The sequence below is a fragment of the Pieris napi genome, chromosome 9, assembly GCF_905475465.1.
Source record: "Pieris napi chromosome 9, ilPieNapi1.2, whole genome shotgun sequence".
Classification (NCBI taxonomy): domain Eukaryota; kingdom Metazoa; phylum Arthropoda; class Insecta; order Lepidoptera; family Pieridae; genus Pieris; species Pieris napi.
This window is the reverse complement of record NC_062242.1, coordinates 2,394,404-2,408,406: the sequence shown is the minus strand read 5'-3', so window position 1 is coordinate 2,408,406 and position 14,003 is coordinate 2,394,404. Positions and strand designations below refer to the sequence as shown.

Here is a 14,003-nt window from a genome sequence, read left to right as displayed (position 1 = left end):
TGTCGGTTTCCTCACAATGTTTTTATTCCCCGTAGCCCGGGTCCCGTTTCCCGATCGAGTGTTAATTGCGCACATAGAAGGTCCATTGGTGCACAGCCGGTTCTATCTTATCAGGGATGAGCGTCGCACGCTGACCTCTAGGCCAACACTCCTCTTCTGTCGTAATTAATGTCTAATGTTTTCTTGTACATGTATTGAACTCCGTAGGGCCAATTAAAAAACATAATTTCATTAAAATTTACGTTCCTAAATACTTCTGCTGCTGTTCGCTTACTGTTACCTATAGCTTAATGCTACCCACTCTTTATGGCAGATTCAAAAACTGAAGGAATGCGTATTCTATTCTTCGCGTGTTTTTTTATCAGATAACGATTACACTTAAGTTTGTATTAAAACCTTTTACGTCAGAAGTTGTCAAGCCACTATTACTAGTAATAAATATGAGTTAAAGTATGTGTTCAATAAATTGTCGACAATACATATCGTTTCCGTGGTGTAGCGGTTATCACATCTGCCTAACACGCAGAAGGCCCCCGGTTCGATCCCGGGCGGAAACAATCGTTTTTATTATTTTTATTCTTTCTAACGAAAAAGGCTTGGGTTCCAACGCTCAAATTCAGCGTTTAGCTAAGCTGACTAGATTTATATTATTAATACGTTATTTATTTATTTATTTATAAGTTCTTAAACAACGTGTATAACTAAAATTATATAATATGACATCACAAATTTTACACATCAATTATATTAATTAGATCATAATCAAGCTAGCTAGGGAAAAATTAAACAAGCAACCACAAAATAAATAATAACCAAAACTAAATAGAAACTTACACTTCATTAAGAATATGATAAACAAAGAAGGAAGATTGTTGTAAAATATATCAATATTTTCATCAATGTTAGTAATTAACTTATCGAGTTAGCCTATTAATCAATATACAGTCAAAACCGTTTATAACGACATCGTTTACAACGACCTATCGGTTATTACAACCAGATTGTATGGTCCCGTCCGAATCCCTAGTAAACTATTCAGTAAACAAACCGCTTATAACAACATCGGATACAGCGACATATCGCTTACAACGACGAAATTTTATCGATATTCATCGGCTATAACGACCAACCGCTTCTTGTCTCAGCAAAACAAAACAATCCAAACGATTTTAAATCTTATTTAGGGACGTTGAATGAATATTTAGGCATATTATAACCTACGCACTTTATCCCAACGAACAGTTTCAGCCAACAACGATTTCCGAGGCTCTTAAAAAAATTTGTTGCCTTTAACGAACAGTTTGATACTGGTGATACTCATACCTTGAGGAGTATGAAACGTAAAATGCAAAAAATATTTGAGAATGGGCTAAAAAAAAACAGACCAAAATAACTGATTACTTTTGTACCTAATTATTTCGTAATAAATATTTTTGTTTCTTTTTGACTCGTTTACATATTATAATATTAACATACCATATTATAACCCATACCTACCTATTCTAGATAGATAACTATGATAATATAACTTGTATGTATTGTACATACATATGAACTATACTTGTGTATACATAATATATGACATTGCTTATAACGACTATCGGATATAACGTCGGCAACTATACGGTCCCTTCAATGTCGTTATAACCGGTTTTGACTGTATCTAACATTAATTATCTAAAACATCAATTTCATGTTATGAAAATAGTTAACTTATACTTTAAACAAGCTTCATTTTATGCCAGAAGTTTGAAGATTAAATTCTTCTTAAACATAATTTGTTAACAAGAACACTAATTAATACAGCTAATTCTTCATATTAGTTATAATTGTTAATAACGTATTTTATTACGCGAATTTTAAACCTACACCACAGTTTGCATACATTATTTCAATGTGGCATCACCAATGTGTTTATTGAGAATTTTACAAACAATAAATTTTAGTTCTGCTTTAACCAGGTTACTACTAACAGGATCCTCCAAAATATCCACCTTATACGGGTTCCAACTGGATCATTAAAGATAAAAAAATACCAAGATCGGCTAGGCAGCAACGAGTTATTGGTGTCAAAATCTCGAACAAAACTTCTCTCAAATATATTACATAATATATAATACTGAATACTTGTTTGTCATTAATTATATTATAATACCTACTAGTAGACTCGGCCAAGCGTTGCTGTGGCTAAGATTTTTGTTATATTACATAGTAGTCAACTATTCAAGAGAAACGGCAGGAGAACACCAATCCACCATGCTTTTTTGGTGGTTATGACATTAAATTGTAACTTATGTGAAACGTTGGTATTTATTTTGATAATGATCAATGCCTAGGTACGAATAAAGAGCCTTTTCTAGCGGTGGTATTTAAATAAAAAAATAATAATAAAGGGACGCTTATTGTGACGTAACTATAAAAGATAGAGACATGCTGTCGAGATATTTTCTATAGATAGTGATGTGTCCTGAAAAATTGTGATACATCATTTTGTTCTATCATAAATAGTTTTCGCAGGGCACGCGATTGAAGGAAGTCTTTTGTTGATTTTTTTACACCTTGGGTTAGATTATTCAAGTTTTAGTAAGCATCCCTAATTTTTTTTTAAAATGAAACTTAGCCTATGTCACTCGGGAATAGTGTAGCTTGCCAACGGTGAAAGATTGTTGAAAGAGAACGAGACCCGATTTTTGAAATCGGTCAAGTAGTTTCGGAGCCTATTCATTTCAAACAAACAAAAAATCTAATCTTTCCTCTTTATAATATTAGTATAGATGAAACAGTTTTACTAAAATCAATAGATAAACTATATTCGTTGATTATATTCTCCTGTATGTATAATGCCTGTGGTCTATATATTAAGTCAATAGAAGTGATTATTTAAGTATATGTTCTGTCTTTTGTTACAATTAACTCGAAATTAATTCCTGGAATCTAACCGAGTAACGTTAAACGTTACGTTACGTGTTGATAACACATACTTTTAACAATAAACCTATTTGTCTTCCTGATTTTAGAAACAAGAACAAAGAAAATCGCTGTAAAATCAAATTCTATGAAAACCTTTGCCTTTAACAAATGTTTTCTGATATTATCTATTTAATTTCCTTGTACAAATTCGCATAATTAATTAATTAATTATGTGCAAATTAAGTGTCTAATACCAAAACTTTTTTGAACCATGCCCCACCTTAGTCTTTCTTAAATTCGTATGCAACCCTATTTAACATACATAATTTATTTATAAATAATTGAATTGTTCATTTAAGAAACTTAAATGATAGGTTTTATGAAGAAATTACCTACTAGGAAATTGTTAACGAAAAACAAGTACATTTTCAAAACATAAAAAAGAAAGTGAAACTCAAATTCCAAATAATTTTAATTAATTTTTGAATAGAGGGGCAATCCTATTGTTAAGAGGGGTCTCTTAACAATAGAATTGCCCCTCTGGAAACACTGGTCTAAATAGTGGAGTGAGCCTTTGAATCCAGGCTGTTCCAATGAATAGTCTTAATTTCTCACTATGATGGTAGAAATTTCTAGGAATGTAAATGCTTGAAACTAAGATAGTCAATAAATTCTTCAGTATTTTTCCAGAATTATTATTGAGTCCTTTACGGTATAATACATTCTAAGAAGTTTCAACAATTGGCATACCACTATAAAATGATCCCTTTTCTCCCACCGTCTATTAATAGTTGGCAGGTCTATGAACTCAGTCCCGGCTTACCTGCATCGGAATCCGGGGAAACTTGTTCTGACTCATACTTTAGAGTATTAAAACTGTTCATCTGACATCGTTTCTTATTATATAGTCGTAAGGATCAAAATCGTGTAATAATATATGTACAGTAAGGTGTTTTAGTTGGGGAATCAATTAAGGCTTTGTCAATGTTTTATTATAAGTTCAGTCAGTGTTCAGCCGCCAATGTGTGATGTGTTATTTGTTATGTATTGTTCCCGATTTATTTTGATTTGAGATCGTTTTGTTCAGGTAATTAGTTTTATTAATTATTTAATTGTAGTTTATTAATTAATAATTGATTTAGTTTCTTATAGGGATGATTATTAGTAAATTTTTAATAATTAATACAATGCTTAACTAATATGAAGTGTTAATTAAATATTATATGGTGTTTAAATTGCGGTAATTTTGTAAGCTTTCTGGAGTCCGGTAAATGAAGTCCATTATTTGAATTAAAATTTTCTTTTTTGTATATCTGTATTGTATTTTATGAATAGTATATATATCATATATGTATAATATAGAAAAAGTAATTTTATTCACTTAGTTTTTATAGGTAGCTGGTATATAATCTAAAGACTACATCAACATATAAATTAAATATTAAAACATAAAGAGATTCTAAGAAAGGAATTCTATAGTGACTTAACAAAACAGCTGTTTAAAAGGTCACTTGTTCGGCGAACAATAATGTTATTGTACGGATAATATAAACCACGATGGTATTTGTGGAATGGAAGAGCATACTTCGGTGCAGGTGGATTTAGATCGCTCTGAAAAATATTTTAAAATATCTAATCTTAATAGTATTTGCGTTCGTATTGTAATCGACTACTCAATTTAAATTATACAATATTAAACAAGCTTCATCGTGTTTTTGCTAAAACTATTTTGATTTATTGTTATATTATCTTGATATGTAAGCTCTAAATATCAAATAATAATTCGAATATCAAATATTAAATAATTAATTAATGAGTAATTCGAAATTTGACGATCTCTATAAGGCACACGTTATGTAAATAATGTAATACATCTTCTGTACATATTTAAAAAAAAAATTATTTCAATATATAGTACTCACATACCAAACCACACTTTTGATTAAATATTTACTCCTTCCTATATACCTATCATTGGGGTAATATAACAGTAAAATAGTTTTGGTATGACCACTTTGGAAACTGTAGGAACACTCTTGATTCAACTTAGTTTAAATATTAATTCATGATCGATCTAATATGTTCATGAGGTTAATAAACGTAATTTATCTAAAAACAATGGTAAGGAAACATTAGGACAATATAACGGAATAAATCAAATCATTACAATAATTGTATTGGACGTTTACAGCACAGGCCAATCACAATTTTGAGCCGGTTTTCTTAAGCTTTTCTAAGAATCGGAATTATACTCATGTGGAGTAAATAATAATGGTTAAGAGTTTTAATAACATAATATGAAGTAGCAGCAGTTTTATTTAATTTAGTTCGTACGGAAATACAATATACATATCTGGGCTAACGCCATTATGCACGCTTTTAGGTCATATTACAATATATTTTTCTCTCTTTAAGGGCTTCATTTTAAAATATGAATCCAGTGAACTGCCTATTGTAATAGTTGTGGGAAAATATTTTCTACTAATCCAACTGAAGTTAATATACAGAGCTTAAAATCAAATACTTAGTAAGTTCCTAGTAGTAGTAAAAAATATTACCATTATGCCATAAAAACTTTAGGGTGCTACCTGCATGACAATAGTTACAGCTGATAGCAATCCGTTAATGCAACGGAACTTAATTAGTGTTTCGAAGAAATTTCTAGGGTTTTATCCATTATCGGATATTCATAAAACAGTTTAGGTTTGGGAAGTACCAATAGAAGTAAAAAAAATATCGTACAATTGGAACAATTCAGCTAATAGTTAAAAGTCGATTTATACGAAGCCGATTTTAAAAATCACTTTTTGTGTAGAATAAATTTAAATATAAAGCGTTCTTCGAGTTTCTATATATCCTTTAAAATCCGTATTTACCAAGCAGTGTGACTTCGAGTCGACAATCTATTACTTATAATACACATGTTAGGTTATTATATATTGGATATTAGTATTATCTCTGAGAATAATACTAACAATAGATAAAGAATATACATTATTACTTTATCTATTGTAAAACACGCTAATATAACGCTACAAAGACATCATAATGAATTTGAAGTAAAAATGACACAATCTTGATAATATAGGTACAATAGGATTATTGTTCAAAGAAATTACAAACTTGATAATCCGATTGATGTTAAATCATTATTCCTAACAAGTGCTTATGATAAACTAATTAAGTTACTTACCTATTACACTAATGAGGTACCACTAAAACGTATTTAAAACCGCAGTCTTATGCAATTTATTAATTATTCCTTGATAAGGCGGTTAGAATTAACTTACAAACTTAAATATTAAGTTTTTCTTTTTAGTTTTGTATGATGTTAAATAATTATTCACTTAATACTTATCATCATTCATATATACATATTTTATAATCATTGTATCGTGTCAATAATAAATATATGTTTTTTACAGATCTAAGAAAAATGACGTCCAGTACGAGTAGAGAAAATCTGTTGCAGCCGTCAACGCTCCAGGAAGCTATTAACGTAATCAAGTTTCTTACTACGTCACATAAACAAGAAATTGCGAAACTCAGAGACGCCTACATAAAACAGGCTGAGACCATTAAAAAGCTCGAAGATAACAGAAAAAGGGAATTAGAATTCTTGTCTAAGGAACTTGAAAATTACGAATTAAATCTAGCTATAAGAACCGAGGCAGTGAACAAACAATTAGCACAAAAAGATGAAATAATAAAAAAACAAGAAGATATTATTGAAGAAATAACTAATAAACTTAAAATCAAAGAGGCTTTAAGTGTACCGGAAATCACAATTAATATAGAATCTAACTCTGACTCTGGCGTTGCATTGGATGTCGATGATAACTTATGTAAATCTAAGGATGGAAAAGCGGCCCCAAAAACTACAAGAAAAGGCAGTCGGCGATTTGCAGATTCCATCAGTTTCTTACGTCGAGTAGATTTCTCTCCAATGAAATACAAACCAAGTAATCGCGAAGGCACTAAAAAAAAGGATGAGAAAAAGAAAAACCTAGAGGTACCTCGAACCGAATCCAGAGTCCTGGTCCGCCAACTCAGCTCAGAAAAAGCGACAAGTGATGAAGATAGACAGCTTTCTGAGGACGTCGATGCGACGCTCTCAGATGATACGATGAACACTTCACTATTAATAAGGCCAAAGAAATTAGATGAAAGTATGAATAATCACTTCTCCGATGACGGAAGTGAAGACACCAGTGAAGAACTCTTCGACAGAGTGATGATCAGAAGTAGCGTCAGGAGATCAGTCAAAGCAAACCCGAAGTACAAAAAGATAAATCGAACGAAATCGAAACTCCTAGAACAAGTGAAAATTAATATGGTCGACTGAATGGAAATTTACGCTTATTATTTATTTTGATCGCATTTCAATTTAATTGGATTGGGATTGCATTAAATAGCATTTATGTGAACGATTCTTGTTTTATTTTCATTCTGCACCGTTATGTTGATGATAACATGTTTCATTCGGTTGTTCCCACGCAACCTGTTCCGAACTATTATAAAAACTAAAGCATACCGTTTATAATGGTCACAATAGTCTTTTAATAGCCTCACCGTGCACTAATAAGACTTTTTACGTCAAAGCCAGAGATTAATAATCATAAGTAATTAATTATAACTTATTGGTGCGAACTTAAGCTCAAAAAAATTGTCCTGACGTAGGACAGGAATAGCTTAGAAAAAATTGTTTATTTTTTAAACAGAAAGTTGTTTATTTTCATTTTACATCTTTAATTTAACAGCTTCAATGCAATATTAAATATGAAATTTGTAAATTAAGCTTACACATTCGACTAGCTGAATTTAGAGAGAAAAATATCTTACCATACAAGGTAAAAAGCTATACAATCTAAACCGGGCATTTACCACTTAACTGAAACATTAACCACATGTTTGCATTCATCAAATAGATAACAAAAGAACCTTTTTTCTTCAACCATCTGCTTACCGGTCATCTGGCAGATGTCTGTAGAACTTTCATTTCCGGTGCTTTAACCTTTGAAATTGTAATAAGCCTAATATTATCCTTTTTAGATACATTAGTACCTACTATCATATACGAAATCTTTGTTGGAATTGTTTAGTAAGAAACATCTCACACACCAAAAAATTTGTATCACTATTAGCCGCCTTTATATTATAATGTTAAAATTAAAAATAAATAAATAAGTGGCGCTACAACTTTTTTAGGTATGGGCCTCTCTAATAGGCAAGTAGGTAGGTGATCAGCTTCCTGTGCCTGACACACACCGTCGACTTTTTTGGGTCTAAGGTAAATCGGTTTCCTCACGATGTGTACCTTCACTGTTCGAGCGAATGATACCTAGTGTTAATTAAATGCGCACTTAAAAAGAAAGTCCATTTGTGCACAGCCGGAGATCGAACCTACGACCTCAGGGATGAGAGTAGCACGCTGAAGCACTAGGCCAACACTGCTCATATTATAATGTTATCATATTAGATAATCAAAATACGTCTCAGACCTACGTTATATCTAGTAATAAAAACAGATATAAAGTAGCTTAGTTCCGAAGTGAAGTTGTGAAAGCAGAAATATGTCCAACATACGTTGTAATGAAAAATGTACTTTACGAAATGAAACAATCTACTTACCACATTCTTTACTTTGTTTACTTTGTACAAGAACGACATAGTACAATTTATTACAGTTATTCTAGCGTACTATGCGAAAATATTCTTCTAATATTAAAACATAAAATTAATATATTCTTAAATCACATTGAATGCTTTATTCTGGCGAATATTTATTTTCAGATCTTATATCGAAGACGTAAACAATACAACATAGTAACGGGTATAACCAGATATTAATTACCGGTGAAATTACATACAAAACTATTCAAGTATATCTTTATTTCCATTGAAATCTAATCATGATTCACATGTATGTAGTAAGATTGTGGATACTAGCTACCACTAACAGCTATGCCCGTGTAGATTTCGTGTTATATTTTTATATGCAAATTCTTTATATTTCATGATAAACATACAATACGGAACATTACATACAATACGGAATTCTGTACAGGTGGGCTTGTAGTTTATTGTTTATTAGAATGCCAAATCATAAAATGACTGCTTCACGGCTGATTTCAGAGCGACCACCGATGCGAAAACCGCTATGTGAGTTCGAAAAGTGAGTTACAGAATCGCAGGGCTGGAATCGTACGTTGGTGACAACCGCACTAAAATCCGTTCGGTAGCTTTTAAGTATATTGTGTTTACACAGACACGGTCGAGAAATGATATATTATCTGTGGATTATTAAGCTGAAAAGTTTGTTTGTTTAAACGCGCTTATCTCAGAAACTACTTGTGTAATAACATCCCATTTGAGTAGATTAACCCGCCGCACGGCCAGTATTTTATGTTTATTAGCAATTGTAAAAGTCATTAGAAGCAGTGTTGGTCTAGTGACTTCAGGTTGCGACTCTCTGACCTAGGGTCGTAGATTCGATCCGCGGCTTAGACCAATGCACTTTCTATCGATTAACAATCGCTCGTACGGTGAAGGAAAACGTCGTGAGGAAACCGGCTTGCCTTAACCCAAAAAGTCGACGGTGTGTATCAGGCACAGGTTGATCACTCCTGGCCTATGTGATTGACAAATGATCAATTTTAATTTGGCAAGAAAAAGTTACATGCTAAACATACCCAAGTTTTCTGGAAAATCAAACGTTTTAAATAAGCTGGTTCTAAAATGCAGGTAAAATAAGTTTTAATCAATGTAACTCTTTTGTTTTGCACATAAGCAAAGTTATATTATCCAATTTTGCTGAAAAATATCTTTAATTTAATTTTAAGGAAATATTAAATTCTCTGCATTTTCTGTAAACCTCTGTGGAGCTATAAAAATTCAAAGAGACACCGCCATGCGCTGTGTCTTAAATCGTGCACAATTCCAACATTATTACTTAAAATACAGCTCTCTAGAACACACAGTAAATCGGGCTAGCTCGAATTTATTTTCACTATTATTCTCTTTATAAAAATACGAAAATGGTGATCATTGCTTACAATTACTATGGTCTTCTTTGGACCTTCTTATAATGCCGAGGAAAACCTTATAGAAAATTCCAGCTCGTCCATACACCCGAAAGACGTGCTCATAATATGGCGAAGGAAATCATCGGATATCAACATATCTTACATGCAAAAATCTACTCTAGCGCAGAAGCCTGACTGATATCTATCATTGCTTATAATAAGTTCGTTTAAAAATAGAACCTATAAAATGCATTAAAACTGTTAAACTAATCTGAAACATAGTCATATATCTATAAACTAACGACTAATCACTGTACGGCGGTTTTATATTTTTCATGAGACCTTTAAATTAATATTCTGAAAATATCCCTTACCTGAATCATTTGAATACATCGTTCATCCGGATCCGAGCCTATGCATGAAAGTATATTGAAAGGATAATTTAAATTAATCATTGTATTCGTTTTCTTCTATTAATAGAAAAAAAATATTTGAATATTATTAAAGAGCAGTGTTAGTTAGGTTTCAGCTCGCGACTCTCATATCGTAGGTTCGATACCCGGCTGTGCTTTCTTAGTGCGCATGTAACATTCGCTCGAACGGTGAATGAAAACAACGTGAGGAAGTCGAAGGCGTGTGTCAGGCCCAGAGTGCTAATCAGTGAGCACCTATTAGATTGACAAGTGATCGTGAAGCAGATACAAAAATCTGAGGCCGAGATCTAAAAAAGGTTCCAGCGCCACAGATATATTTTTCTTTTAATACTTAAGGCGTTGATAAACGTTTTCCTTGTATTAAAGCATTCTTTCAATTTCAGATAATTTTTACATCGACATAAAATCGAAACTAGGCCAGTGTTTTAACATTTTCAATTGCTACTTGCAACTGAGTAATGAGAGAAATTGTAACTTTATTTTCCACGGGAAAACAGAATTTTAAATACTGACAAAATAATGTTAAGTAACATTTTAGACGTTCATTAAAACTTTTCACACTTTTATTAAAAAACTGCACAAACGACGAAAACAATTCTTTTCACTAGATTTTACACAAAACTGGGTGAATATTTTTGTTTACATATTCGTATCGAACAAAAAAATGTTTTAGTCAAACCTATGTGATTTCTAGTTATGTATTTGAAGATAGGCTTGATGGCTGTTTGATTTCTAAACTTTTTTTTAAAATGTAATAGGATGCAAACGGGCGGGAAGCTCACCTGATGTTAAGTGATAAAGCCGCCCATGGACACTCACACTACCAGAAGGCTCGCAAGTGCGTTGCCGGCCTTTCAAGAATTGGTATGGTCTTTTATTGAAGGACCCTCCGTCGAAGTGGTTCGGAAATACTTCAGTGGGCAGCTGGTTCCACATAGTGGTGGTGCGCGGCAAGAAACACGAAAACGCTCAGTTGTGGAACGCCGGACGTCGAGGTGATACGGATGGTATTTTGTATTTAGATTTGACGGCTAACTTGTATACATTATTCGAAGAATATATTTATATTTTCCATAACTATGCCGTAGTATATTTTACATAACTATGCGGCTGTGCGCCATTTCTTAATATCCGATTTTGATCGAATCCAATTGAAGCAAATGAAAGGAAAATCTAAGAGTTTTATGACATACTTGACTTAATGTTCTACAATCCCTAGATGGGGCAGCGGGCTTCCACAGAGAGTCTCCACCGCTCTCCATCGCTCCACCACGCTCCAGACCTTTCCGGCCTGAATAGTTTTATGCTAGTGTAAATGCGTTTCATGCGAAATTTTTCAATTCGCCTATTGGTAAAATCTAGACTTATAGCAAAAATGTTACGATAAATTCCATATGAAAGAAATTTACACACGTATGATTTAATTTAGAAAATAAATGGCGTAACAACATAAAATTTTGGAAACCTTATTTTCCTTAACATCTCGTTTCCCTAACGTTCCCCGGGAGGATATTCAATGTCTTTTGAATACTATTGAACGTAACGACCAAGGAACCGTAAAAATACCGGTTGATAGCAATATAAAAACGGTTTATGTGCACGGAAATATTCCTTCTGCTTGTTTGAGATTAAATGTAGATATGTATTTTATTACACCAATGATAAACAATAATTAAAGTGTGATAATTTGTTTACAGGCAATCACGTACTTTAGAAGGGAACTTTTCAAAGGCATGAGATATCTCTTCATCGTTGTCGTTTTTAAGTTCTATTGTCATACGGACGCGCGCTTCGCGACCAATGCATCGATCCCAACACTGCATACGGACTCGCCTATATATCATATGCTGATAATGAATTAATTTAGTATAAAATTAACATATTTTGGCCATACAATACGCAGAGGAGATGAGAACAACTGCTCGTGGTTGGTAGCAGAAGGAAAAAGATCACGTGGCCGTTCACTAACCAGATGGACTGATGAAAGACTCATCGTTCTCAAAACTATACACTGTAATAAGTGAGGTGCTGGACAGCACCGGTGGAAACAGACAGTCGGCTCCAGATGTTTCCTTGCTGACCAGGACTCTCTGACATGAGCTATCGACTGGAGAGAGTAATTCTTATTGTAGTGAAATATGTAAGAATGTGAATATCTAGTTAGAATTAAAATACAGTGTATTTAAATTTGTAAAGTATTTTATGGGATCCTTGTCAAGAGATCGTTACGCACATGACCGTCATTATCGACTGAGCTACATTGAACAATAATTAAGATGAGTAAACATCATCCGCAGCCTGATTGTAAACGTCAAATTATTTTAAGATTTTTCGAAATCTCTAAAACTGCCCAACAAAGACTAAATATTTAATTTGTTTTGTTACAATTATTATTTATATTGTTTACAATATAAATAAATAAAATCAGTGGCGCTACAACCTTTTTAGGTCTGGGCCTCAGATTTTTATATCTATCATGATCATTTGTTAATCTAATAGGCAAGTAGGCGATCAGCCACCTGAGCCTTTTTGGGTCTAACGCAAGCCGGTTTCCTCACGATGTTTTCCTTCAACGTTCGAGCGAATGTTACATGCGCACATAGAATTAAAGTCCATTGGTGCACAGCCGGAGATCGATCCTACGACCTCAGGGATGAGAGTCGCACGCTGAAGCCACTTGGCCAACACTGCTCGGCACAGAACAGTATAACACTCACGCTATTATTTAAATGGTAAAAGCAGAGAGTTTTCTATAATAGCAACTATTTATTTATAATTTTAAGTAAATTGTTTTACTCCCTAGAAGCCTCTTATCACAAAGTTATTCAATTAGAGCCAGGACGCATTTGTCGACGTCACCTCGACGAACTTGGGAAATTATTTACGACAGACAGATTTCAAGAATATAAACTAGGTGGTATGTATGTCTTTGTCAGTGATATTAAGTTATCTATGTTAGCGACATAAGCACAAAAGCAGACCAGGCAGAAAAATAAACCGGTCATATATCATATAGAGCTTTTCCTCCAACTTTGATTTGGTTCCCTTTGGCGCCTGGTAGAGCCAGAGCTGGTGCTTTCCTCGCTCAACGAGTAAGTATCGCAATACAGCGAGGAAATGCTGCCAGCGTTAAAGGTACACTGCCACAGGGGCAAAACTTTTTAAATTCGTTTTAATTATCTATTTATAACTTTTAAATTCTTATTATTGTTAGTGACATAGATAACAAAAAAAAATAAGGTTCCACTTTGGTCTTGCTATTTACTGTACTTGCTACTACCATTTTATTTCACATATGCAGTCTGTGAAGTATGATTTTATTCACGCTGGCATCGTTACTCGTCTACACTTATTTAAATATGATAACTAGTATTTTCTTCTCTTCCAAAAATTTCAGGCAGTATTACTTAAAATCAGAGCCTTTTGTTGTCCCCAGAGCTATAAAAACAAAATATATTTTTTTCTAGTTTATTGTGTAAATGTATAAAAATTTACGAATTAAGTATATTTTGGTAAATATTGAGAGCGCTATCTCGTGCTTTACGTCAGTAATAATAAACTTTTAGGTTTTAAATAGAAACATATATTTATTAGATATGACACGAATCCACTAGCTATTCAATAGAATTCGAAC

General features: G+C 32.9%; 1 protein-coding gene and 1 non-coding gene across 2 annotated transcripts; both read left to right on the top strand.

The window, feature by feature from the left end:
* Positions 1 to 484: 484 nt before the first annotated feature.
* Trnav-aac lies at positions 485 to 557 on the top strand. The gene has a single exon. It is a non-coding gene; the product is annotated as a tRNA-Val (tRNA).
* A 3,318-nt stretch (positions 558 to 3,875) lies between these two features.
* LOC125052668 lies at positions 3,876 to 7,337 on the top strand. Its single transcript, XM_047653637.1, has 2 exons — positions 3,876 to 3,997; positions 6,336 to 7,337. The coding sequence occupies exon 2, from the start codon at positions 6,347 to 6,349 to the stop codon at positions 7,253 to 7,255; it is 909 nt and encodes a 302-aa protein (XP_047509593.1). The 5' UTR covers positions 3,876 to 3,997; positions 6,336 to 6,346; the 3' UTR covers positions 7,256 to 7,337.
* The last annotated feature ends 6,666 nt before the right edge of the window (positions 7,338 to 14,003 follow it).